The 26,186-nt window shown below is 55.1% G+C and overlaps 1 protein-coding gene across 4 annotated transcripts in view; it reads left to right on the forward strand.

The window, feature by feature from the left end:
• Nucleotides 1-25,175, forward strand: part of GATAD2A (GATA zinc finger domain containing 2A) — a 98,698-nt gene extending 73,523 nt beyond the window's left edge. For 3 of the 4 annotated variants that reach the window (XM_040241266.1, XM_040241264.1, XM_040241265.1), the window contains exons 4-13: nucleotides 11,818-11,950; nucleotides 12,051-12,182; nucleotides 13,414-13,503; nucleotides 14,145-14,276; nucleotides 14,413-14,580; nucleotides 16,102-16,381; nucleotides 18,552-18,850; nucleotides 19,485-19,631; nucleotides 19,870-20,065; nucleotides 21,728-25,175. In XM_040241266.1, the coding sequence (XP_040097200.1) occupies nucleotides 11,818-11,950; nucleotides 12,051-12,182; nucleotides 13,414-13,503; nucleotides 14,145-14,276; nucleotides 14,413-14,580; nucleotides 16,102-16,381; nucleotides 18,552-18,850; nucleotides 19,485-19,631; nucleotides 19,870-20,065; nucleotides 21,728-21,858 (1,708 nt within the window). In that variant the 3' untranslated portion in view covers nucleotides 21,859-25,175. The remainder of the gene's footprint in view (nucleotides 1-11,817; nucleotides 11,951-12,050; nucleotides 12,183-13,413; nucleotides 13,504-14,144; nucleotides 14,277-14,412; nucleotides 14,581-16,101; nucleotides 16,382-18,551; nucleotides 18,851-19,484; nucleotides 19,632-19,869; nucleotides 20,066-21,727) is intronic. The other variant, XM_040241267.1, reaches the window with a different exon arrangement.
• Nucleotides 25,176-26,186: the final 1,011 nt, after the last annotated feature.

Here is a 26,186-nt window from a genome sequence, read left to right on the forward strand (position 1 = left end):
CAGTTTCTTGAGGAGGCCCTTGGCCGCTTTCAAAAGCAGCTTCAGCACAGCAAGTGCTCTAAGGAGGCCAGCCAGTCCAGGCATGCCGTGTGCCCTCCCTTCAGGAGGACTTGGGCATCCATCCGTGGGCAGTGTGGGCAAGAGCAGTCCGGGTGGCATGCTCTGGGAGCCCAGAAGTAGGGTTGCTCAGGTGTCCAGGTCCTTGGAGCCCACTGGGTTTGCCTGGAGTCAGGGCCAGAGAAGGCCCGTGGTGGTAGGAGCAGGGCCGGGTTGTTGGGCTAGAAGTGCAGGCCGTGCGCCACCCTCTGGAGCAGGGAGAGTTGGTGCTCTGGATGTCGGTGAAGCTCAGAAGCGTGCTGGATGCCTGCTGGTGAGAGCAGAGCTGCTGGAGAAGGGAGGAGATGCCTTTGCCTGGAGGGCAGCGTAAGCAGGGAGTGCGGCGTGAGATGCAGGGTAGTTTCCTGGCGTGGGAACTGGGGTCCCCGACCTGCCTCCACAGGACGCCAGTGCTTTGCCCGCCCCTCCGCAGATGCAGGGTGTCCCAACCGCCCTGGGCAGTGGCAAGTTCTCTGTGAACTGGCTAACTGTGGGGCCGGTACAGTTGCTGCTTTTCAAGGCCACAAGAAAAAGGTTACCAGTTCTTATAAGACAAGCATCCTTGTCTTGTAACTGAATAGGTTTTATAGAGAAATTACAGTGTTATATGTGAGGTGAGTCCTATTAAATTTTTAGCACACCTTGCTTTTCAAAACACAGCTTTGGCAACAAGAAAAAAACACATGGGTTGTGGCATGTCAGGAGGACTCCACTTGGGGGGGCCTCTGCTGAGACTGGCTGGCATCTTCCTTCGATGGGGACAGAAAACCCTTTGCCAGAAGTGCTGACCTGGCCCCTTTTCCATCTCTGGACCCCAGAGAAGCTTAGTTGTGTGGAAAATATGATGACGTTTACTGTGTTAGAAAAATTTGAAAATACTTGTTTATTTTTAAATAATAATAATGAACAATAATGAACCAATTCCATGTGAGCATAAAAAACATTTTTCATTAAAAAAAGCTATTTTGCAGCTCTAATAAGCAGACAGCTGGATTCTCCTATCTGCTTCTCCATTTAGTCTCTCGTCCTAAGTTGTTAGGGGTGAAGCATGTGAAGGAAATCCAGCCTCACACAGACAAGCAGGTTGGGGCAGGGAGGAGTGTTTGCTTGTCATTTTGCATAATTGTGTGTTTCTTCTTTAAATGCAAGACACAAAGTGGCCATTCCCAGCAGTTAGTTGCACTGTGAACTCTGAAACCTTGATTAAGTTTTTGTACTCGGTTACATTAAAATCTGTCAGTCCCTCTTGTACTTTGAACAAAAAAAAAGTTTTTAAAAATTTTAGGATTGCTTTAGACTTAACAGAAAAGTTGCGAAGATCATTCCTACACACCCCTTCCCAGTCTTCTGTTGCTAACAGACTGCTGTGGAACATTTGTCCTAAGTAGTTACTGCTCACCACAGTCTATTCTGAGTTCCTGTTTGCAGTTTTCACCTTCTCTGTCCCACGGTCCCGCATGGCATTTTGTCATCATGTCTCCTTCGTCTCCTTTGGGCTGAAACAGTTTCTTAGACGTTCTTGATTTTCATGACCTTGACAGTTGGGAGTCAGGTGTTCATAGGGTGGCCTTCAGTTGAGATTTGTCTGGTGTTTTTCTCATGGTTGGACTGGGTTTTGGAGAGGACCACAGAGGGCAGGTGCCCTTCTCATCATACCCGTGTCCAGGGCACGTCCCATCAGTGTGAGTTGTCGCTGCGGTGTTGATCACCTGAGTGTCTTGTCGGGTGTCTTCACCATAAAGTTACTTTCTTCCTCCCTTTCTGTGCTGTGCCCTCTGGAAGGGAGTGACTGTTTACAGCACATAAAGGGTGAAGCATCAGGGTGTTCTGTTTCTTCTCTCCCTGAATGATCCTTTATTCATATTTGAGTGGGTAATCATACCACTGAACATTAGAAAATATTAGTTGACTGAGTTACAGAGATCTTTCAAAGTCTGATACATTTTATTTTTCAGTATTTCAGAAAATCAGATTAGTTAATTATCTGATCTGCTGGGAAGCTGTTGGGCTCACAAGTTTTCCAAAATCCTACATTTTGCTTGTTGGGAGCTCAGACATTATCATTAGTGATACATTATTGGTTGTTTTCCTGTCAGTGAACCAGCGTTGCTCTAACCATTTTGGGGAAAGTGCATGGCGGACACCCGTGTCTGAATAACTACAGCATGTCTGTCCATCCTTCCTTCAAACATTACAGATGCCCAAACGTGTGATTTTTTTTTTTTTCCCTACGTGGCTCTTCTGCGTGGGTATGCAGCAGGAGTGCTTTATGTTGTCACAGAATATTAAAAAGACATGTGTACTCAAATGCTGAGTTTTAATCAAATCAATAGCTTGTACTTCATCCAAGGCATTGCCTACAGTGTGACGACAGTGCGAATCTTGGCACAGTTGGCTGCAGCTGTTCTGACTCGGTACAAAAGGCAGATGGCATCTCCATATTATAGCGACCTGGCAGAAGCCCCGAAGGGGTCCTGAGGCCCACTCTGGGGGGCCCCTGGCGGGCTCTGCAGGGTGGGCACAGGCATAGATGCCTGGCAGGACTCTGAGCTCACGTTGCAGGAAGGACAGTGGTTAACAGCCTGATGGGGTCAGAAAGTGGGGGTAGGAGAAGCCCTCAGCTGGGGACCCTGTCACCAGAGACCTCGGATTGCAGGGCAGGTGGCCAAATGAATTGATTCAGAGCTACATTGTAGCAGAAAAGGAGATGGGAGCTGCCCTGAGTGTGCGTGCACCGTGCATTCTGTGAGCCTGGAGGAGAGAGGTGGGGTGGTCATCCGTTGACTGGATGCACTTTCCGTGCCCGCTGTGCTTCATAGCATCCTCTCAAGGTCAGCGGCATCCCATTCTGCAGATGAAGAAACTACAGCTCTTTGAGGCTTGGTAACTGGCCCAGGTCACTGCAGCCACTGAGGAGCACCCAGCCCCCCACAGTCCTCATGGCTGACCTGGGTGGAGCCTCACAGCAGCTTTGCTCAGAGCAGCTGGAGCAGGTCTGGTGGGGGTGGCGGACTCCAGAGCCTTGCTGGGAGGACATCCCCTGAGGCTTGCCAGGGCGTGGTGGGGGAGGATCCAGCAGTTCCAAACACATATTTAAGAGGGGCAAAAAACTTCCAGGCAAACAAAGCACTTTCCATTTATCACAAGAGTTTGTGGACGTTGCAAGCTGGAAAGCGGTGTTTGCTTCTCCAGTGTGGTTTCATCTGTGTACAGCTGACTTTTTTCTTGCTGTGAGCTGGTTAGGAAGCTGGCATCCTAGGAGATGTGTTTGGGTTCATCTGCTGTAGGGAGTGCCTCCATGCTGCAGAGTGCTCCTGAATTTCTCCCTAGAGGAAGGTTGGCCTGGCACATGGGTACAGTGACAGAGGAACGAACAGATGCTAGTGATGGTGTTGGGGTTGGCAGAGGGGTCCCACACTCCTTTGACCTTCACTCCCCAGGCCCAGGCCCCTTGGAAGCGTGAGTTCCCGAGTGCTGAAACGTCACCCAGCTTCTCTGAGTAGACAGCGGTCCACATGTAGCAAGAGTTGTTTCTCAGATAAGTCTGAGGGCCACATCTGTGTCCTTGCTCTGTTATCTCTTTATCACCTCAGGGACCCAGCATACAAATGCTGCTGACTATCCAGGATCTTGCAGGTGTAAATGAAAATATTTTCCCCTTTAACCTAGTCCAAAAATGGTATTTGATAACCTGAGTAGAGGCCTCACTTGACGGTTGTGTGAAGCCCGCCCTCTCTCTCCCTGCATCTTCTTTTCTAGGGTGCCATTTAGCCCCCTGCAGGCTCCAGGGGTCCAGCTGCTCTGAGCAGATGGGGGCTCAGGTCCCAGTGCAGGGTGGGGTGCGTGTGGCAGGCCTTGGTGTGCCAGAGTTGAGCAGACCTGCTGTGGGCCCAGGTTATCTGCAGGCCTTGGGGCTGTGACCTCAGGAAGTCACTCTCAAGACGCCCTCCTCACCTGTGGGTATAGGTGACAGTTGAGAGGATCATACAGAGGCAGGCATCGTGGTGCTTGGCACAGAGGCGGCCACCATGAACGGTCAGCAGACGTCCAACTCTGACACAGGCCAGCATTTCAGTTCTGTGACTGTGGTTGTTTCCTGACAAGTGACCCTTCCCAGATTTCTGAGCAGAGCGCGTGCTGAATCGAATTTAGTCTTCCTGGTGGTGCCCCGACTGGAGCGTGCTCCTGGCTGGCAGGCTGCGCTGCCGTGACTGTGGATGGGCTGACCCTGCAGGCTGCCCCGTTGCCGTTTGGAGGTCAGGGTCTTTCTGTGGGGCCGCTGCCAGTTGTGGCTCAGGGAACACTCCCTTCTGCCTGTCCTCGGTTTGTTTCTCCAGTGATCTTTCATGCCCCCGTCCCTGCTTCCAGGCCCAGGAAGGTCCTCTTGGTTCCCCTGGCCAGACTGTGTGACTTCAGGGGCTCCTGTGTTCGTAGAAGGAGCCCCCAGCAGGACAGGCTTGGATGCCTCCTGGCTTTGCTGATGGCACAGTGCTCTTCGCTGCAGCTGCCTCTGCCCCGCTCTGCTCTGGGGGCCTTGGTGGGGGATGGGCTCTTGGGGCCAGACCCTGGTCACATGTGTTCCCTTCCTTTCTTCTGAGATCTTGGCCATAATGGAGTCCCGGAGCAATAACTGGACCTGGAGTCTCCAGGAAGAATTATGGCTGGGTTTCAAAACTCCCATCTCAGCTGCTCACCTCCGTGGCCTCTGTGGCCTAGAAGCACGATGTATTCTGACTTCCTGGCCCCCACAAAGCAGGCTCTGGGCTTTTGTCTTGACATCCCAGCCAACAGGGTGTCAAGTTACAGGGCTGGGAGAGGTGGTAATGGATGCCAAGAAGGGGAGCTGAGGGAGTCTCAGAAGAGCTGGGGCAAGCAGGGAGCAGGTGGGCTCCGGGGGTGCAGCAGGGACCCCGCACTCGTCAGGGCAGGCAAGTGTTCGGCTTCGGGGCACAGCCTGTGTCTGCATGTGGCAATTCCCTCTCTGATAACGCTGAGCGTGTCTGAGTGGATGGGGCCTCCTGGGAAGGGAAGGTGCCTTGTGGTGGGGTCCCAGTGAGTAGCTCTCATGCCCAGATGACTGTGAAAGATCCCAGTGGTGTGTGTCCACTGAGACAAGCAGTGTGCAACTGGAAACTGCCAGTGAAACGTTACCAGGCAGTAGGACTAACCTGGAAACTGGTGATAGACGTCTTATTTTTCTCTCTTTAGAACTTTCCTACAAGTGCTTCTGAAATAGGGGTGCTCCCTGGCTTAAGTGTATGGAGTTGCTTTCCAACATTGGCTCAGACAGCCCTCCCAGCAGTGCCTGCAGCCTCCAGTGGCGGCTCCCAGGCCTGAGGATGGGCCCCTGCTCTCCTTGGACTCCCCATGCACCCCTCTCTCTGCTGGGCCGGGCCATCCCTGAGCTGTACACCAATCTCCTCCAGAGTGGGCGTCTGCCCTGGGGCACCTCTGTGTTCGGAGAACTGCTGCTGGTCCTTTCAGGGGAGGAGACGGGGCTTTGAGGTTCAGCGGGGGTGGTTACTTGGATAAGCCCTTTCTTTCCCGCCTTCTCACTCCCAGGGTAGTGTAGTGTCTGGAGTGGCCAGCCTGTTGAAGACAGTCTGCAGGAGGCCGTAGAGCTACCCTGGCATTGGCTAGCTCTTGGGGGCAGAGCTGGGCTGCCAGCCCCAGGAGTCGGGTGGCGTAAAGTACCTGTGATAGCATAGCGTCGTCTGTCAGCTCTGCTGGCTGACTGGTCCCAGCTGAGTGTAGCTTCTTGGGTTCTCCTCTCCAGTGGCCTTGTTGCCCATGTGGGGTGCTGGGGCCATCTCTGTGTCTGTCTCTGTGACCCTCTAGCCAAACAGCTAGCTCGGCGTCCTTCTGTAGGGGGTGGTCTCTCAGAGCATATGTTCTCAGGGCCCAAGGAGAATCTTTTGAGGCTGTGACCTTGCTTCAGAAGCTCGCGTTGCTGCTTCCTCTCTGCTCCTCTCTGCTCCTCACTGCAAGCCGCAGGGAGTGAGCTGCCTTCAGGGCACGCTGCAGACTGAGTGGGCGGCCTCATAAGGGTGTGGTGCAGTGGTCCTCTGCACAGCGTTTTGTCAACTAGGAGTGTTAGGACTCCTCCTTAACATCCACCAGAGTCCTGGGCTCACAGGAAGTGGATTTCTAGGGCTTGGTGCTCGAAAATACATAATGACACAATTCAGAAATCCTTTGATTTCTGAGTTGAGCTTGCACATCTTTGAGCAGCATAGTATCTGTGCATGTGGAAAGACCTGCCCACAGGCGCACAGTGATCAGTCTACAGGCATTGCGGATTCTTCATGAACTCAGACTCTCCTGGAGCTAGGTACAGGGAAGTGGGGGAGGTTGGTGCACACCAGGGACGTCACCTGAGCACCCAGAGAGTAGACTCAACACCTGTCTTCACTGGGTTTGGGAATATTCGGCTGTTACCTGATTGTCCTCTGTCTGCCAAGTTCCCCTTCGCAGCGAGCAGCTCCTTACTGCCTCAGGAGGTTGGGGCCCAAACTGCCCCAGTGACGTCCTGGGGCATCTGAGCCTTCTTGGCACTGAGGTCTCACCTCACCCAGCAAAGCTGAAGGGCAGTAGGGCAGGAATTGCTGTCCCCAACCTTGGAGGAGGCACAGAGAGGGAATGTCCTACCCTGGGTTTCTCACTTGTAAGAGGCAGGACCAAGTGGGGCGGTTTTGCAGGCGTGCGACCCCCTCATTCCCTCAGCATGTGCAGGCTTGGTGCACCGTGCCTGCTCTGGGAGGAGGCCCTGTGGCCTGTCCACCAGCCAGCCTGGTGCCAGGAGGAGAGTCCTGCTCCTCTGGCTCAGAGGGCCTCAGCCCCTCTTCCGGGGTTGTGGCATTGCACCAGGGCTGGACCCCTGTTTTTGCCCTTGTCACAGCGCCCTGGGAACATCCTGGCCATCACTGGGAGCTGCAGTGCCCCACCCTTCTGGAGAGAGGGTCTGAGTGGGAACACCGGTCCCTGGCCCCAGCCCTGGGTTGGGGCACCCGCCTGTCGAGTGGGCAGTGGCAGCGTCACCCTGGGAGGCTGAGGGAGGGTGGCCCCTTGTAGGAAGGCCAGGGCGCTGGCCTTGGACGAGCTTGTAGAAGTGAGGAGTGAGTTAGCTGGGCTCTGGCGGGGGAGGGCCTCTGCTCAGGCTTTTGCCGCCCTTCAGTGAAGGCCCCAGTGTTTTGCCCTGAGCTCCCTGCTGAGGGTGGGTAGTTTGGGGGTAGAACTAGGAAGCCTTCCCCCGACTGCGTGCCGCTGGGGACGGGTCCCCTGAGTGCAGTGGGGTAGTGCTGACTGTGCTTCCAGGGGCCGTTCAAGAAGTGCATCTTCCAGTGTGCATTGGGTCTGTCACAGGGGAGATGAGAATATGATGGAGGGACATTTCCTTGGAGTGGATGGTGGTGAAGGTGGGGGCAGCTCAGGAGCAGGAGTTTGGGGTTCAGGGTTGGGGACTGGAGAGACCTGTGGGCCTGGATGGTGTGAATGGGCTCTAGTGGGAGGAATGCCCTGGGAGGGGTCTGGTGGGGCCAAGACAAGTGTTTGCTTGGTGCGGGGTCTAGCAAAGCCCCCCCCCCACCCCCCTAAACAGTTAGCAGCTACCTGCCTCTCCTCACCCAGCTGGGGCCAAAAGATGAGGGGGAGAGGGAGGGTTCTGGCAGGGACTAGTTGGCTGCCAGCCCTGCTTCTCTCCCCCTGGTTAGCCCCGAGGAGCAGTTTGTTGTCCTGAGGCCTCATTGGGCCCACAGTTGTCCCCGACTTCGTTCATGTATGCAGGCATCTCAGGGATCTTAGAAAAACGCAGGCTTTGGTCAAACAAGTCTGAGGCAGTAATGTCCTCTGGTGAAGCCGGGTGGGCGGTGGTCTGCTCCTGCGTGCCCCTGTCCCTCCTGGCTGACCCTAAAGACAGAGCTGCTGTTATCCAGGGGTTTCTCCCCGCTGCTGGACACGGCACCCACTTCTTAGGTTGGCTTCCAGCAGCTAGGAAGGAGTGAGTACATGGATGCATGAATGTGGAACAAGTGCACCTTTCCCAGACATCAGGCAGGCGCGTATGGAGACCAGCAAAGGTCAGGGCTGCTTTCCCTTGATGAAAACTGCTTCCCCTGGCACAGGCCAGGGAGACACTCAGTGCTAACCCCGCACTGACCACTGCTGGATAAGCACCTGGGATGTGGTGCTGTGAATGGAGGGGTCTTGTGAGTTAAGTTTTAATCTCCAGGAAACTTGCGGAAGTTCCGGGCATGTAACAGAATTTTTGTTTGTTTAGCCTCGGGTGGCATACAAGGGAGGGAGGTAGTGAGAATGTTTTCACGAACAGCCTGGCTTGCTTCCAGGTCACATAAAATATCTTCTGATCATAATAATTTATATCAGGATTCCCAAGATGGGCAGGCTAGGCTTAATGCATTTGCCCTGAAATCATAGCTTTCAAATAAACGTGGTGCCCAGGCAGCCTCCCTGGACCGAGATAATATACCCGGCCACTACACTGCTTCCCTGGCATGTTGGGCTAGATGGTTTTATAATTTAGAATACATTTTTTTAGAAAAAGAATGCCCACAATAATTTTGAGCCTTTGTCAAATGAGTATCCTTTTCCTTGAATTAAAAGAGCTCGCTGGGAAAGTTCTGAGAAACTTAAAGTACCTTTGTGTTAAAATTGAGCTTTAGGAAAGTTTTCCTTGTTGGAAACTAGTGGGGGCTGGTGGCCCTTCTGCGTTCGGAAGAGGCGACCTAGGTCCTTGTAACAAGCGAGCAGTCCCCTGTGGGCTGGCGCCACACAGGAAGTGCCTGCAGCCCTGCAGCCCCAGGGCGAGCTGGCGCCTCCATTTCCTGACAGCACCTGAACCCTACCTCACTTCTCAAAATGAAGGCTGCATGTCACAAACTGGTTAGAACTGGCTGTTGCCATGGTTTTCACATTGGAAGGCACAGTTAAAGGGTCACATGACCAAAGAGGGAAATGCCTTTGTCACATGACTTTTTGGTGGCCTGATTAGCATACAGGAAGTTCACTCCCTGCTGGCTGCTGGGATGCTGAGTGATCACTGATGGGAGGTGATGTCATCTCTTGGACGAGTTATTGATTAGTCTCGGTCCAAGATGGGACCTGGGAGAGCTCTGGTCACAGTGGTCATCTCAGGAAGCTTCAGCTTCCATGTGGTCCAGCCCCTAACCCTGCCCTCTTCCCTCAGGGAGATTTGAGCTGTATTAGGCATCTCACCTTTGGGAGATGGGCACATGCTCCATGAGATGGTAAAAAGTGATAAATCCCTGTAGGTTACCGTTGCCCCCGTTCGCTCTTGCTCAGGAAGCACCGGCAGTCTGTAACTCTAGACTTGGTTCTGCCGAGGCTGCTGCTCTGCTGTGTGCCCGCCTGGGCTGCGACCAGCGGCTGCAGCTCCCGTGCCAGAGCCTTGTGTCTGCTCAGTGCCTGGGCGCATGCCCACAGAACCTGGGTTGGAGCCCTGGGGTCATCTTTGATGTGTATCTTGGGCAGAGTTGGCAGCCAGCAGGGAGACACAGACTTGAAAGAGTAATGGTTCCTGAACTGCATTGGTTTTTTGGTTTGTTGAGGCCCTAGTGAGACATCCTGGGTTATTTTATAGCCAGCCAATTCCTGGCCTTGAAAATGTGGGCTGTTAACCCCAATGAGGGAGTTCTGTACCTTGAAATGGGCGCCTCCTGATCGCTCGTGGAAGCCCACCCAGCAGCTGTACCTGTGGTGGTTCCATCGCATCAGGGCTGGGCTTGCTGCAGTGCAGCGGCTGTGCTGCTCTGAGAGCTGAGATGAGGGTGGGCCAAGGGAGAGCACTGCGGGTTGAGGGGTTGGGGGAGTCAGTGAACCCCGTGTGTGGTCCTCTGTGCACCCCCTTCCCTGAAGGCATAGCTCACTCTGGGAGTGGAAAGGGCAGTTCAGTGGGCTGTTAAAATACCGGTTTCCCATCCCTAAATCTGCTTCCCCACTCAGCTGGAAGGAATGGGACAACTTTGAGCTGTTGTTACTCCCAGTTAACTTAGCAGTTTCTTCTCTGGGTCATAGTGCCACCTAGCGGGCGAATTCAGTCCTTGGCTGGCTTTCCTGCTGATTGCTCTTTCAACACACATGCTGAGGCTAGATCTTAAGGGAGAGTTTACATTATGTCCTCAGCAAACAGAGCTGCTTGGCTTGGTGCTAAGCACTGTCTCTGAGACCCATTGGTCCTTATATATGTGGTCAGCAATGCCATTAGCGGAAGCCTAGCACTAAATGGGAAATAGATGGGGAAACAGTGTCAGACTTCATTTTTTGGGGCTCCAAAATCACTGCAGATGGTGACTGCAGCCATGAAATTAAAAGACGCTTGCTCCTTGGAAGGAAAGTTATGACCAGCCTAGACAGCATATTGAAAAGCAGAGACATTACTTTGCCAACAAAGGTCCGTTTAGTCAAGGCTATGGTTTTTCCAGTAGTCATGTATGGATGTGAGAGCTGGACTGTGAAGAAAGGTGAGTGCCAAAGAATTGATGCTTTTGAACTGTGGTGTTGGAGAAGACTCTTGAGAGTCCCTTGGACTGCAAGGAGATCCAACCAGTCCATTATAAAGATCAGTCCTGAGTGTTCTTTGGAAGGAATGATGCTGAAGCTGAAACTCCAGTACTTTGGCCACCTCATGCGAAGGGTTGACTCATTGGAAAAGACTCTGATGCTGGGAGGGATTAAGGGCAGGAGAAGGGGACGACCGAGGATGAGATGGCTGGATGGCATCACTTGACTCGATGGACGTGAATTTGACTGGACTCCGGGAGTTGGTGATGGACAGGGAGGCCTGGCGTGCTGCGATTCATGGGGTCGCAGAGTTGGACACGACTGAGCGAGTGAACTGAGCATTACCAGACGTGCATATACGTTCTGAGGAACTTGAGTGGTAGGATTGGGAAACGAGGGCAGAGGATAATGGGCAGGGTTGGCTGGGAGCTAGTCTGTGAGCAGATTAAGTGGCTGGGTAGTACCCTGGTATGTGAGAGCAAATGTGTGCCATGTTCCAGTCAGTTTCAAAACCTGCAGCCACTACTGCCACATTGCCACTGGCAGGATAGAGAGCCCACCTGTAGCCCAGGAAGGACCCCGCAGCAGGCTGCCTTGGCTGCCTTCGTGAGGTGGTGACGCCCTGCGCTGGGGACTTAGACCGTCGGCTGAAAGTGTATGCCTCAGCCCCTCTGTCACCTGGGGAGGGGTAGGTGGGCTGTCCAGGCTTGAGGGTCGTCAGGGAGTCTGGGTTCAGCAGAGAAAGGCTGATTCAAGTGGGGCTGGCCTCCCCATCAGGTGGCTTCCAGCATGGGTAGGTAGGTGCTCCACCAGCAGGCCCAAAATCCAGGAGCAAGTGTTCTGGTTCAGTACTGAGCCACATGGTACGGAAAGGGGCTGTGGTGGGTTCCAAAATGTGATGTTTTCCCGCAGACACATAGGTATCCTCAGCCCGGGGACACAGAAGTGGTTATCGGGAACAGTCCTGACTTTTTAAAGGGCTCAGCTGTAAACTGGCAGGTTCGAGGGCCACGTGGTGAGTGCAGTGAGAAAAGGCAGCCTGGGCAGGCAGTTGTGGGGAGGGGTGGGGAGGCCAGCCTGCTCGCCTCCACTTCACTGTGTCTGCATCTGAATCCCAGCATCCGTGGGAGTGCCGCCCACCACGGGCGGGGTGCTCAGGTAACAGCCCTCCTCCCTGCCCCACAGTGACATGAAGTCTGAGAGGAGACCCCCTTCGCCTGATGTGATCGTGCTGTCTGACAACGAGCAGCCTGCGAGCCCGAGGGTGAATGGGCTGACCGAGGAGCCCCCGAAGGAGACCAGCACCGAGGCCCTCATGGTGAGCTCTGTCCCCGCGCCAGGGAGCCGCCTCGCTGTGGGGCCAGCTGGTGCTCCCTGGCCCCAGCCCTCCCTCAACCCATGTTCTCTTGACCTTGTAGAAAAGCAGTCCCGAAGAACGAGAAAGGATGATTAAGCAACTAAAAGAAGAGTTAAGGTTAGAAGAAGCAAAACTGGTTTTGTTGAAGAAGTTGCGGCAGAGTCAAATACAAAAAGAAACTCCCACCCAGAAGGTATGTGCGTTGGCTGTTCACTCCTCAGGGGTCAGTGAGAGATATTTAGGACCAGGGACAGAAAACCATGGGCACTTCCTTGGCTCCCTGCTGCCCCAGGAGCTGGGTCTGTGAGGAGTCCAGTTTCCTCGGGGGCAAAGGGGCAGGGTCTGAATTGGAAATTTGCAGGCTCAAGTTCATGTTTTGGATTTAGCTTAGAGGAGATTTCAATCTAGAATATTCTGGATCTGAGTATGAGAACCTCATTCCCTGTAGGCTCCCATCAGGGAAATGGAGAGCAGACGTCTCTGAAGGTGCTGGCAACACAGCTCTGTCCTGAACCCCTTTCAGAGGGGCGTCCTGCCCTGTGGGTGCCTGTGTGGCCGGCAGGGGCTGCTCTGGATTTCTGGACAGACTGCTGAACGCCTGCTTCAGGGTGCCCATACCCAACCCCAGAGGCCGTGTCCCGGGGCTTCTGCCCCTGCCACCTTCCCACGCCTCACGCTCCTCATGCAGCTTCTAAACGGGGCTTATCCTGTATGGCAAGGTCAGGCTGGTTTTGTGGGCCTCTTTTGTTATCCCATTCTGGAAAGTTCCTGGTCCGTGACATGGCTACCCTTCCTTACATTCTGATGACTCTCTCAGTGAACCAGAAAGGAAATGCATCTTGGGCAGTACACGCAGACAGTGTGTAGACATTGCTTCCGCCTTAAAGGGAGCGAGATGGGAGGACACTCGTGGTCTGACTTGGGGATTTGCTTGAACTCCCTTCCACACCTAGTAAGCAGGTGGACCAAGCCTGGCATCTGTTAGTATCCTGATGGATGAGCCTGCTCGTTACTTGTTTCCTGTTGATTGCTGAAGAGTTGATGATGGGAACCAAGTCTGTCACTTTCCTTGGTGGCTGTATGCCTGGACCAAACAGTTTCTCACCAGGGTGGGGATTGATATATACATATAGAAGCCTCAGCCTTTACCGCCAGCCTTTTTTTGTCCCCTGGAGGGCAGAGATGGCACCTGAATCTCAGTGATGCCAAGCACCTTGGGGCAGAGGGGTAAAGGGCCCTGGAAAATCCGTCCTGTGTTTTTCAAACATGTTAATTCCCGCTGCAGTGAACATGGCAGGCAAGCAGAACCTTTGAGAGCCTGATGCTTCTTAAAGAAGAAAAAAAGCAATGCTCTTCAGAATCGTGTGTAGGGAGGAGCATGGTTGATAGCCTTCTCATCTTCTGCCTGTCCTGACCTCTTGCAGCCTGCAGGCTCCACTGGGAGTTCCGTGACCACCCCTCCCCCGCTCGTACGGGGCACCCAGAACATTCCTTCCGGCAAGCCATCACTTCAGGTCAGTGTTTACTCTGCATCACGCTCCTGAGCAGCCGTGATCCGGTTTCTGCAAAAGGCTGCTCATTCCTTCTCGTAAGACTAGAATGAGGCCTTCCAGTGGGAGCCCCCTTACCAGTCACATTTGCGTCCCCATACCCAAACTGGGCCCCTGTTCATCATGAATAACACAGACGCTCAGAGGGCCCCTCCCATGGCTGCCTCTAGTGAGACTGGAGAGACGGCTGAGATCCTGGACACTCTGGGCCCCCACCGCAGCCCGGCTCTCTGAGCCTGTCACAGCCTCCTCTGCCCACAGGGCGCGATGGGCAGAGCTCCTGCTTCAGCCGTAGGACAGAGGTCAGGCCAAGCCCACCTGCCCGCCCTCAAGCCAGAGACCGCAGCTGAGACCAGCAGGCAGGCAGTGTTGATCCCAGTTAGCTAACTTCTTACCATGGGGGTGCCTGGGTCCTGAGCGAGTCCAGGTTGGCATGGCTCTTGGTGGGAGCCTGTGTTCCTCGTTCTTTTGTTTGTCTAGAGTGAGCAGTCATTTTAGCTTTCTTCTACCACCACTGTTCTGGTGAGTGTGCGTCTGTGCCTTTATGAACACAACACACCTGTTCACAAAGCCGTGTGAGATCTGAGAGTTGCTGTTGTTGACAGGCCTCTGCAACTCGGATGCCTGGCAGTGTCATCCCACCACCCCTGGTCCGTGGTGGGCAGCAGACGTCCTCAAAGTTAGGGCCTCAGGCGAGCTCCCAGGTCGTCATGCCCCCACTCGTCAGGGGGGCCCAGGTGAGCACGGGCTTACGGAACAGCCCCAGGCAACTGTCCCTCTCAGAAGAATGACCCCGGTACTCAGACTGGGGCTCTCTCCCCGTCTCTCTTTATCTTCCTCTCATTGTCTTGCCTCTGCCCCACACCCCAACAGCAAATCCACAGCATCAGACAACATTCCAGCACAGGGCCGCCGCCACTCCTCCTGGCTCCCCGGGCGTCTGTGCCCAGTGTGCAGATTCAGGGGCAGAGGATCATTCAGCAGGGCCTCATCCGTGTCGCCAACGTCCCCAACACTAGTCTGCTCGTCAACATCCCACAGGTGAGTCGTGCAACGGACAGCCCAGGCCCGTGCACCGTGGTGCTGTAGCTCCCGGGACCTTGCTGGGTCATGAAGATTGTGGACAGGAGTCTCCTGTTGCCTCTGCCGTCGAGCAGAGGCAGCTAACTGCTGAGAGGGTGAGGGTAGGGTCACCAGAGGCTCCCCTTCCCCTCCACCTGCCCTCCCCCCCACCGTGGCCAGGCGCAAGCACGTGAGGGGAATGTCTGCAGTGTCTCTTCAGCGCCAGTGCACCTGTCTTTAGCCACGTGTCCCTTCATCTCTGTACAGAGCCTCTGAGATGGTGAGGGCTTGTTTCCACCTAAGAGTGGGGGAAGATGGAGCCAGGGGCGGCAGGCTGAAGATCCTCACTGACAGATGAAATGGCTGGGTCTGCACGAGCTTCTGTTGCTGTGCAAGTTAGCTTCTCTTCCTCCTCTGGCACCATCCATGTCTGCCTTTCTCAGATAAGATCATGGCCAGCAATGCTCTTCTGAAGTCAGGTTCAAGGACTGTCCTGCTGCCCAAATGGGGATGTCCTGGGCAGGCCATTCCGTCCACCCCGTAGACACTGATCTACTGTGTGTCGTCCTCTCCTTGTGTTAGAAGGGTGGCAGCCAGGCAGGCAGTGGTGATCCTGCCGCTCTGCTCCCTGAGGGGTCAAGGGAGCCGGCGAGGGGGACAGCGAAGAGCTGGCCGGTCAGAGGCCAGGTGGCACCCTCTGTGCTGGGGAGTCTCGCTCCCCTGTGGAGACCCCTGGGCCCGTGTCATGGGCTCCCTGAGGCCCACGGCCTCTTGCATGCCAGTTGTCAGGTGCGTGCAGTTTCCTGGAGACAGTGTACACAGCTTTCCTATTTCCAGAAGGGTCTTCAGTCCTGTAAAGCTTAAGGGTACTGGCATGGTCCGCTCCCAGTTTGGAGGAGAGCATTTGAGTGTGGGGTGGCAAGTGAGCTGGAGTGAGGAGATGGTGGAAGGTCAGCCACCAGGGTCGAGAAGATGGTGAGTGACGCAGGAGCAATGAGGATGGAGAAGGGTGAAGGGCGGGGCACACAGAGGTACTTGTAAGGGAGATGCCGTTGATGCCGCAGTGCGCCACCTTGGCAGCCTTTTGAGGAAGGGGCCACCTGGACCCGCGCTGGAAGGGGAACCAGGCTGCAGTGACAGGACAGTGGCCGTGCGCCTGGGTGGGGGTGGTTGCCAAAGGGGTGCCCACTGTGATGCTGATGGCTTCATGAGTGGCCTCAGCTGATAGAGTGTAGCAGGTTACAGATTTTTAAGTTATCTGGGTATCAGCTAAACCTCAACAAGTTATTTGTAAGATTGGTCATCTCAGAGCAGTTGAGTTTAATGTCTCTTTTTCTGTTGCTTGTTGATGGCAGGCAGCTCTGAGTTACTTTTAAGGACTTGTTAGTGTAGCTGATGGTGCCGACCTGGAGTTAACTTTTATAAGGACTTAGCGTACCTGATGGTGCAGACTGGGGGGTTCTCCTCAGGCACCCTGACCAGGTCATTGCCTCCCCAAAGCCCTCCCCAGCATCGCTGAAAGGAACGACAGCCACCTCTGCTCAGGCCAACTCCACCCCCACCAGTGTGGCCTCCGTGGTCACCGCTGCGGATTCTCCAGCCAGTCGGCAGGCGGCTGCCAAGCTTGCTCTGCGCAAACAGCTGGAGAAGACGCTGCTTGAAATCCCCCCACCCAAACCCCCTGCCCCCGAGATGAACTTCCTGCCCAGCGCTGCCAACAACGAATTCATCTACCTGGTCGGCCTGGAGGAGGTGGTGCAGAACCTGCTGGAGACACAAGGTGAGCAGGCCATGGGCTTGGGGCTGTTCTCTGTCTTGAAGCTGAGGTTTCCATCATGTGAGTTGTTTCCGATGCATAGCGCGTGTGGGCACGTCTGCTGTGTACGCACGGCTGTCTTGTAGCATATTATGGATGATCTCTTGCCATCAGTTCTTCACTTGCTCTGCGGTTTAGATAAATTTTTTTTTTTTAAGTTTTTCGTTGAGTATAGTTGATGTACAGTGTTGTTTGGGCTTCTCTGCTGTACAGCAAAGTGGATCAGTTACACATATATCCACTCTTTCTTAGATTCTATTCCCATGAAGGTCACTGCAGAGAACTGAGTCGTTTCCCACGCTATACAGCAGGTCCCTATTAGTTATCCCTTTTATATATAGTAGTGTATATATGTCAACCCCAGTCTCCCAGTTGATTATCCCTCCCATCCTAGATCGTTTCTTACATGTACAGTAGGCAGCTTCTTTCTGATGGGACCTCCTCTTGAGAGTTGGGGAAAGGTGGAGCTTTGCAGAGCACTGAGTCCCCACGTTGGGGGAGGGACACCTGTGCCTGGGCTAGCTTCACGTTGTCACCATCTCTGGAAGTGGTCTGGAAAGCCACCTGCATGTTAAGAGGTTTTAGGAACGAAAGCGCACACACGGGGTGGTGAGGAGAAAGGATGCTGGAAAGTGGGAAGTCGGGTTTGCCCCAAGAGAGTTGCCAGCAGATGCAGAACTGAGGGCTCTTTTGTCCTTAAATTGCGCACGTGGTGATGCCAATTGGCCAGCCAGCCTGGATCTCCTCCCTGCGTGGGCTCATCGACGCTCCGTGCTGAAGAGGAGACAGCGCTAAACCTCCTCAGGGCCAGGGGTGGCCGGGTGGACTGTCCCGGAGGAGCTGGGGGCTCGCGGCCGGGCGCAGGACGGAGAGCTGTGGGCTCTGACACAGGCCGGACGTGTCTGCGCTCCTTCAGAGACTCCTTTGGGGTGAGGTCAGGTTGGCAAAAGAGCTGCTCCCAGGCCTGTGTGGTGTGGCAGGCAAGAGGCTGCAGTGCCCGCCGGTCTTGCACTGGCCTTGCTGGGCTCCTTCTCTCCCAGACTGGTCTGTCTGCGCTTGTTCTCGTCAGGGGTCAGTCTCCATCCCCTGTCGTCAGAAAACAGGCCCTAGCCGTGTGAGGAGGCCCTGAGTCCTGCCTGAGGTGGCGCTGACGCCGAGGGCAGCCGGGACCACCTCCTCTGGGGGTGGGCGTGTGGAAGGAGAAGCTCCAGGCTGGGGCCTCCGGCAGCCTGGCAGGTGGCGTCCTGTCTGCTCTGTGGAGTGGCGGGAGCCCCCTGGAATCAGATCTCCCGCTGCAGCCCCTCACCAGGAAGGGCGACTCAGCCAGGAGGATGGGGCGGCCGGGGCCTCTCCACATCATGGTCCAAGACGCCAGGAGGCTGCTGAACTTTGAGTGCAAGAGAGAGGAACAAAATGCACATTGGGTGGCACATGTGTGTGTGTGTATACACACTGAAGAAAGCATGACCCCACACCTCAGCAGGCTCTTTTTGTGGCTGCCTGGTCACCCCTCCGGGAGCTGGGTGCCACCAAGTTCCCGTTCCCCGGGTCCGGCTGTGTGTCTGGCCAGCCACGCACAGTCACTTCAGCTCCCCAGGCTGTTTCTTCTTGAGACAGGGCGCTAGGGGCGTCCCCTCAAGAGCTTGTTGTGCAGCCCGGACGCCCTGCTATGCACAGGACACCAGGCACAGTGTCTGTTGTGAGCACTTTCTAGATGTGGTTACCTCGCCCCCAGGCAAGTTGGGGCCTGGAGTGGCCACCGTCTCCCCGCCAGGTGGTGCAGTGCAGGAGGGTGGGAAATGCCTGCTCCTTGGGCAGGAAGGGTGGCCGGGAGAAACCAGGTGTCTTTGAGAGTTGGTATCGAGGATGCTGAGCCCGCGCTTTCTAAAGTGCAGCAGCGTTGCTTCTCAGCAAAGCTTCTGCAGGCTGGCCCTGTGTCTGCACACAGTTGGCACCCGTGTGTGTGCCGAATGAACGAACGTCGGGGCCTCGGTGTCCCGATGCCAGCTGGGCCCCCTGGCCCAGGGCACTGCCTGGGCTCTGCCAGCATGCACATCCCTCCTGGCGGTGGTGCAGGCTCTGGCTGTGCTGCTCCCGCTCCTCCGACGTGAGCCACGCTTGTCTCCCCCTGCAGCAGGCAGGATGTCGGCCGCCGTCGTGCTCTCCCGGGAGCCCTACATGTGTGCACAGTGCAAGACAGACTTCACGTGCCGCTGGCGGGAGGAGAAGGGCGGCACCATCATGTGCGAGAACTGCATGGCGTCCAACCAGAAGAAGGCGCTCAAGGTGGAGCACACGAGCCGCCTGAAGGCCGCCTTCGTGAAGGCGCTCCAGCAGGAGCAGGAAATCGAGCAGCGCCTCCTGCAGCAGGGTGCCGCCCCCGCGCAGGCCAAGGCCGAGCCCGCCAGCGCCCCACTCCCTGTGCTGAAGCAGGTGAGAGCCGCACGTGGGGTGGACACGGACGGTGCCCTCCGGGAGAGGGATCTTGTTCCTCGCTCCCTCAGCAAGGAGCTGTCGCTGTCAGGCAGGATGTTCCGGCATTCTCTCCCTCACTCGGCGATCATCTGCCTGGTTGTTAACTGTGTGTCTAAATTGCATTTAATGGTGGTTTTTGGTGGTGAAAATACTAATTTGCAGTTTCTTTAGATTTTGTAGCTTTCACTCGCAGTGTGCCAGCTGACAAGTACTTCTTGTCTAAAAGGACTTTTCTGAAAGCCACACTGAGCTGCAAAAGGGACGCTGGAAGAAATGTTGTAGCTAAATTAAGGAGAGGAGCAAGTTTGAAATCAAGTTTTTTTGGCTGCCCTTTTTTTTTTAAATGTTTTGTTTTCCCACCCCTTGTAGACAGTTGGCAATTTTTTGTGTCCTCGGAAGTCGTTGATAATTCATCTAACAAACTCATCTTCTCAAGATCCCTGCATAGTGGGTGGCGGTGCTGCCTCAGGAAATTGCTGTCCTTGTGGGGACTCAGCCTTGCACGACCATAGCTGCTGCCCCTCGGTCACGTGGTCGCCTGAGGTCAGCCTCTGGACAGCGCTGACCTCGCTTTCAACCCCCGTTTGTGTAGGTCATAAAACCCCGGCGTAAGTTGGCGTTCCGCTCAGGAGAGGCCCGCGACTGGAGTAACGGGGCTGTGCTACAGGTCAGAACTAGGGCGCCGGGAGCCCCCCGCACCGCACAACCAACCAGCCCTCACGCCCCCGACCGTGACCACGTCAGTCGCCGACTGTCACGCTACCTGCGTCCGTCCGTCTGTCTGTCTCTCGCTCTCTCTCTCCCTTCCTCCTTCCCCTCCTGCCTCGGTGCAACTTACCTAGTCTCCTGATGTTGGACTTCCGGGATCCCGTGTGGGTGGGAAGAGGTCAGCTAGATCAAGGAGAGGCTGCGCTGAGCACCGTGCCCTCCGCGGCCCCCTTCCCTGTGTGAGCTGTGGCCCTCTCTCTCCCCCGCAGGCCTCCAGCCAGCTGTCCCGGGGCTCGGCCACAACACCCCGGGGCATCCTGCACACATTCAGCCAGTCGCCCAAACTGCAGAATGCAGCCTCGGCCACCACCCTCGTCAGCAGGACGGGCAGACATTCCGAGAGGGCCATGAGCGCTGGCAAGGGCAGCACCACCTCCAACTGGAAGAAGGCGCCCCTGAGTACAGGTGGGCGGCCCTGGAGGGGCTCAGTGGGGACCTCCCCAGGGGCGTGCCCTTCCCACCCTTACTTTTAACAGAGGCCTGCACGCGCCCAGGCTGTGGCGCCAGGGTCCTGAACCCGTACTTGCTTTCTTAAGAGCAGCTGCCTCGGAGACTACAGCCTCACCTCTCTGTTCGCTGAATAGGACACCCTGAACTAGTGGTGGCCCTGGATAAGTGCTAACCACACTTGGTATCTCCACCCCCATACCTAGACTCTCAGCTCTTGACCCAAAATGTGGGACGGAACCAGTTCAGGCAATGCCCGCCTCAGCCCTCCTCCTTCCTGACACAGAGAAGGCTTGTTTCTGCTGTTACAGCGTACCTTTCATGGTGTGCTGACCCAGTGTCCTTCATTCCCCACTCTGTGGGGAACCCCTGCCTGCTTGGACAGGTCAGATGGTACAAAGTGCAGGATAGAATTAGAAGGAGGCAGGAGGAAGGGGCCCCTGGGGAGGTGGGCAGCAGAGCCCTGTGAGGAGCAGGCATCTGAGACCCAGCTTGGGGAGGCGGAAACCCTCCTGTGGCCGCTCCTGTCTGCCGCAGCTCCCCCTTCCCAATGTTGTCCTCTGGCTGTCCCCTGACACCGCTTTCCTGCTTTTCCTTATTCTTGTGCTCGCCTTGAGATGAACGTTAAATATTTCTTGTGTCCATCAGTAACTGGAAAGTGGAAGTCTCGGCACAGAGGGCCGAGAGGAGGAGATGGGTGAGAGCTCTCTCCCGACTCCCTCCCCAGCCCACCCCCGGGTCCCTGTAGGAGGAAGAGGCACCCTCGTGAGAGTCCATCTCAGTAGTCAGAACTGGGAGAGGACTGTCAGTGGAAACAGCACGGAAAAGCCGGCTCTGCGCACAGCTGATACGCGTTAGAAACGCGCCTGGGGAGCAGAACCTGCTAGAGGGTGGGGAGGGGCCAGCCGACTGCAGCAGAACCCAGCCCTCCTGGAGAGCAGAGAGCGTTTGTGAACATGCCAGACTGAGATACTTTTGTTCAGCACGTTTGAGATGGCAGCAAAGAACTCCTAGGCTGGTCAGAAAAGTCCTTTTTTGGGAAATTTTGAAAGTATATGAAATAAGTGGGAAAAGTCAAACAGGAGACTACATACGTGTGCACAGTGGTAGCGCCCATGGGGAAACTGCACACTACAGGCAGCGTTTGAAACAGAACACGAGGGAATACATAGTTGCTGTCTCCAAAGACTTGTACGACTAGATACGAAAGTGTCCTGGCTTAGGAGCGGTGCTCCTGGTTGCCCTGGGTTTCTGGATGGTAGTTTGAGGAAGGCTGGGCAGGACCTGGCAGGACCTCCAGGTTTCTGGAGCGCTGGCCTTGAATGCGCATGGAGGGTTCTGTGGTGCATTCAGTTGGGAAGTCTTGTTCCACAAAATAGATGAACCCACCCGGAATACCTGGTGCTACAGGGACTCGGGTCCCTGCTGCTGCTGGGGCTTCGGGACAGTCTGTGCTGCGTGCCAGCCCAGAGCCCAGAGTGTGCTGGTTGGAGGCTTTAGGGGCTTCCCCAAGCTGGCCTTTGTGCCCCCTGTGCCCAGTGGGCCCAGCCGAGGCGGGGGTCTTCCCCAGAGCCTCCCCTGACCGGGGCCGCTGTGGCCTGTTGCTCTGTCCTGTCGCAGGCGGGGCCCTCGCGTTTGTCAGCCCAAGCTTGGCGGTGCACAAGACCTCCTCAGCCGTGGACCGCCAGCGCGAGTACCTCCTGGACATGATCCCGCCCCGCTCCATCCCCCAGTCAGCCACGTGGAAATAGTGCGCCAGTGGAGAACAGGCTCCCTCCCTCCCACCTGGCCCAGCACCCTCCGCTCGGAAGACACCTCGCTCCCCAAGAGGGCGAGCGCGCGCAGGCCACGCTGCAGAAGTGAGAGCTCCAGTCTTGGCTACAAAGTCTCGTCGCGTCACGGAGGGATGCTTCACAGGTGGACCAGGATTCATACTGGGGGACCTTTCCCGTGGGCTTCCTTCCTTTCTTTGCCTTTAGTTTGCCCAACACCAGCAGAAAAGCGGACCTCGGGGCCGGCTCTGCTCCTGGCCCTCCCCTTCAGCCCCTGGCAGGGCTCCTGGACGGCGTGCCCAGACACTGTGACACGCTCGGGCAGCAGTGCCCGGCGCTGCAGAAGTTGAGCGGAGCATTGTTTTGTTTTGCTTTGCCCCCGTCTTAGCCTCCTAATCTCTGACTGCCTTTCTTCATGGCAATCCCTAGGTTGACAGATTTTTTTAAATCACCTCACGATGATGGAGTTTAATGTAAACGGTGCAGACCCAGGGTTCCCTGCCAAGCACGACCCCGGTGCCCTGGGGGGTGGGCCTCTCACCCCCCAGCCCTCACTCCAGCAGAAGGCCTCTGCTGCTGTTCATCCCGGAGACAGCCTCCGACCTTCCACACTTAAGCAGAAGAACAAACTGCAACCCAGACCCAGCCAGAGAGCCTGGGACCCTGGAAGCCGAGTGCCGCCGCCTGAGTAGGGAGGGGAGAATCGGCCGCCACACCCGGAGCCGGAGAAGGAAGTCGGAGGGGCCGGCTGTTGTGTTTTTTGTTGTGGTGGTGATTTATTTTATTAAATCGTTTCCTTTTCTTTTCCTACTTACTTTGATGGACGCATCCTAAGCCCTGGCTTGTGCTCCTGTCGAGTGTGTCTGCGTGGGGAGGCCTCACACCCCCCAGACTTCAGGGTTTGCGTTTGGGTCTAGTTTAGAACCTCCCTTAAAAAGCAGGGCCACGCGGCCAGGGTTTGCCTTCAGACTGTGTTTTTTTAATCCTCTAGCGTCTACAGAAATGTCTCAAAGGATCAGGTCTGCTCTTAGTTGTGTTCTGTTCTGTTTTCTCCCACTCCTTAAAAATCAGTCCGTGAGGAAAGGCAGAAGCTGTTGTGTGTGTGCTGCACACGGGCCAGCTCTGCAGGTGTGAGGGTGCCACGCGTGCATGCACACACGTGTGGAGACGGGGTATGCTGCTCCTCACTTCAGCCCCAGCCCTGGTTTTCCTGTCCATGCAGTTAGGGACTTAATTTAAAATTCTTATTTTGTAGGGCCACCTTCCTCAAATACACTGCTGCACCGTTCTAATAAAGGCTCATTTAACCCCCCCCCATGTTGTGTGAATATCCGTGTTTAGAAGACATTTTTTGACATGCAGTAGAAGACCTAGTTTTGCAAAGCGTTTGAATTTTTTGTCTAAAGCCCTAAATTTCTCATTGATTTTTGTTTTGAGTGCATAATGAAGGTGGCCTGAAGGAGGGGAGGACTGGAGAACGGTGGCTTTCATTCCAAGATCCAGGGATTTGGGGAAAGGGGGAAATTGACCTTTGGGGGAGGGGGGAGTGGGGAAGGGTGTGTTTTTACACCAAAAAATCAAGAGTATGCAAGCGTTTCTATTCCTCGCATTTTTCTGTGTGCCTGGCAAATAAATACCTGTCTTATACTACTCTGAGCTGTTAGCTCTCTCTGTTCGATGACATGGGCCAAAATTCCCAAATCCTACAAGAAGGAGTGCCCAGCTGGCTGATCTGGGCAAACTGACCTCAGTGCCATGCAGCAACTCGGGCGTCTCGGCCAGGGTCACCTCTGCACTGGGGGTGCCCAGGGTTGCTGCAGCCCCACAGGGGTTGCCTGGGTCTGTGACTCCGGGGCTCAAAAGCAAGCCACTCGCTTTGGCCCCGGATCCTCGCCCCATCACTCTCCACCATGCTCAGGATCCACCTCTCCTCACCTCATCTGGCCAGACTTCTCCAGGCTACTGCCTGGACCTTGTGAGCCGAGTGCAGACTGACCGCCACAGGCAGAGGGCGCGGTGGCTGGGCCCTGACCCGTTCTCTGCCTCCTCCAGCCCAGCATTTGCAGGCACATTCCCATGGGTAGGACTTACTGTGACATAAATGTAGCTTTTTCAAAAGGGATCAAGAAAAAAGGGGGGATCCAGGAGGTGAGATGCCTTAATCTTGACTCATTTCCCGTCTCAAAACTTCTATCCCCCCCTTTCCCTTTAGTTTCCCCTTTGCGTTGTCACTCCTATAAGCCTCAAGTGCGTGGTTCTGTGCTAAAATTTATGTCGTTAAGAAAGGGCATTAAATACCTTTCAAGTATGGGAAGGATGTTAACATTAAAGGTATTCTCCCAGCCCCAAAGCCCACCCCTCAAAATGGGCCGTGGTTCCAGCAGTCTTTAGGCTGAGAGGATCTGGTTCCCAGGAGAACCAGAGAACGTGGGAGCCCCCAGTCCCAAATGACAATTGTAACTGCCCAGTAATCTGCAACAGGAACCCCAGTGACACCTGGAAACTTCAGAACGTTGGCTGTTATGTGGACTGGGGTGCAGGGCTCCCCAGGCTCCCTTCCCCATCTGAAATGCCTGTGTGCGGAGGCCCACAGGTGCCCGTGGGTGCTCGCACAGGGAACTCTGTGTCCACTCAGAGCTGCCCATGGCTCTGGCCATCCCGGCTGTCGTGGGGACCCTAGTCCTCAGTGTCCCGGGTGTATCTGTTGGGACCCACACCTTTGACAAGGTCAAGAGTGACTGCCCTGGGAGGTAGGGGTGGGTGGCGGCTGTGGTCTGAAAGCAAAAGGTCACTGGTACAGAGGGAAGGAAAGAGGCGACAGGACACTCCTGCATGGCTCCTGAGTGGCCCACAAGTCACTGCTGTGGCTGGAGAGACATGGGAGGAGTCTTCTGTATAAATCATACGTTCTCATCACAGGCGTGGATAATGGAAAGACGGCCCTTGCTGCTCTGCCGTAGGGTTTTTCTTTGATGCCTGGTTATGCTGCACATGGCGTTTGCCTAAAGAAGCTGGAGTGAGTTTTTTTTTTTTTTTAAGGACAGCTAAAGTTTTATAATCCTTAAAGAGTAATAGTCACACCCGTGTAGGGTATTTGGGAGGTGGTCTGTTTTGATTGGGGGGAGGAGGTTGTCACTTGTATTTATTGTGACTATAAGCCTTTGATGATAATGTTAAAAAACAAAGTGACTACCAAACCGGCATAGAAGTTCCAATAAAGACCCTGGAATCAATGGCTGTGCGTTGTGTCATGAAGTTTTAGAATCTGAAGGATAATAAAAAAACGGATGATGTGTTGGCTGTGTTTTCTTTTTGACTGCTCGGCCTTGGGGTCTCGCATTGTTTTCCTCCTAGCTTTGTGGCAGCTTGGAGACTTGGGATGGCAGGGTGGTCCTTTCTTAACAGGTAAGCGAAGGATCAGACGCTTGTTTCCTGGGCTTCTTGCAGATCTCACTTGCTACGGGGATTTAGTCTTCCCCAGCTGGATGCTTCAGGGGAATGGCTCAGTCGTGTCTGACTCTGCGACCCCGTGCACTGCAGCACGCCAGGCTTCCCTGTCCACCGCAGAGTCGGGTACGACTGAGCAACTGAGCAGGACAGAGTGGAACTGGATGCTGGGGCTTCCCAGGTGGCACTAGTGGTAGAACCCATCTGCCAGTGCAGGAGGCATGAGAGACTCGGGTTCGGTCCCTGGGTAGGGAAGACCCCCTGGAGGAGGGCACGGCAACCAACTCCAGTGTTCTTGGACAGAGCGTGGCGGGCTGTATGGTCCATCGGGTTGCAAAGAGTCACACTTGACTTTGCACACAAGCACGCACACACCTGGATGCTACAGCCTTACCTTTGGGTGGCGCTTTGTGGCCTGTTTACCCACAGGGCCGTGGGAGTGCATGCAGTGAGAATGCAGTGAATTCTGCCCCTTGGCTTGGGTTCTCGCCATCAACAGCCTTCATCCCAGAGTGGTGGGCTTTTCTGGCTCAGCATTGGGTGGCTGCTGCAGGACAGTGCTGGTGCAGTGTGGGAGCCACCTGGCTCCCTTTGAAATGAACGATTCCTGGTGCAAATTTGTTTTCAGACACACTGTTTCCAAGTTTTACTCACAAAATGAAACCTATGAGCACTTTGAACTCCAATATGCATAAAATGTCCTCTTGTTTTCCTAGGTGCTTTTGTTCATTTATTTACTTATTGCTGCCACTTGTCATTGGGGCATCTCTGCCTCCAGCCTGGGGTCTGACTTCCCTCCCCTGCGGCCATGGCCAGCCTGGTCTCACCTGGGCAAGGCACAGAACTGGTACAAGACGCTG

The sequence above is a fragment of the Oryx dammah genome, unplaced genomic scaffold (genome assembly GCF_014754425.2).
Source record: "Oryx dammah isolate SB20612 unplaced genomic scaffold, SCBI_Odam_1.1 HiC_scaffold_5, whole genome shotgun sequence".
In the NCBI taxonomy this organism is placed as follows: domain Eukaryota; kingdom Metazoa; phylum Chordata; class Mammalia; order Artiodactyla; family Bovidae; genus Oryx; species Oryx dammah.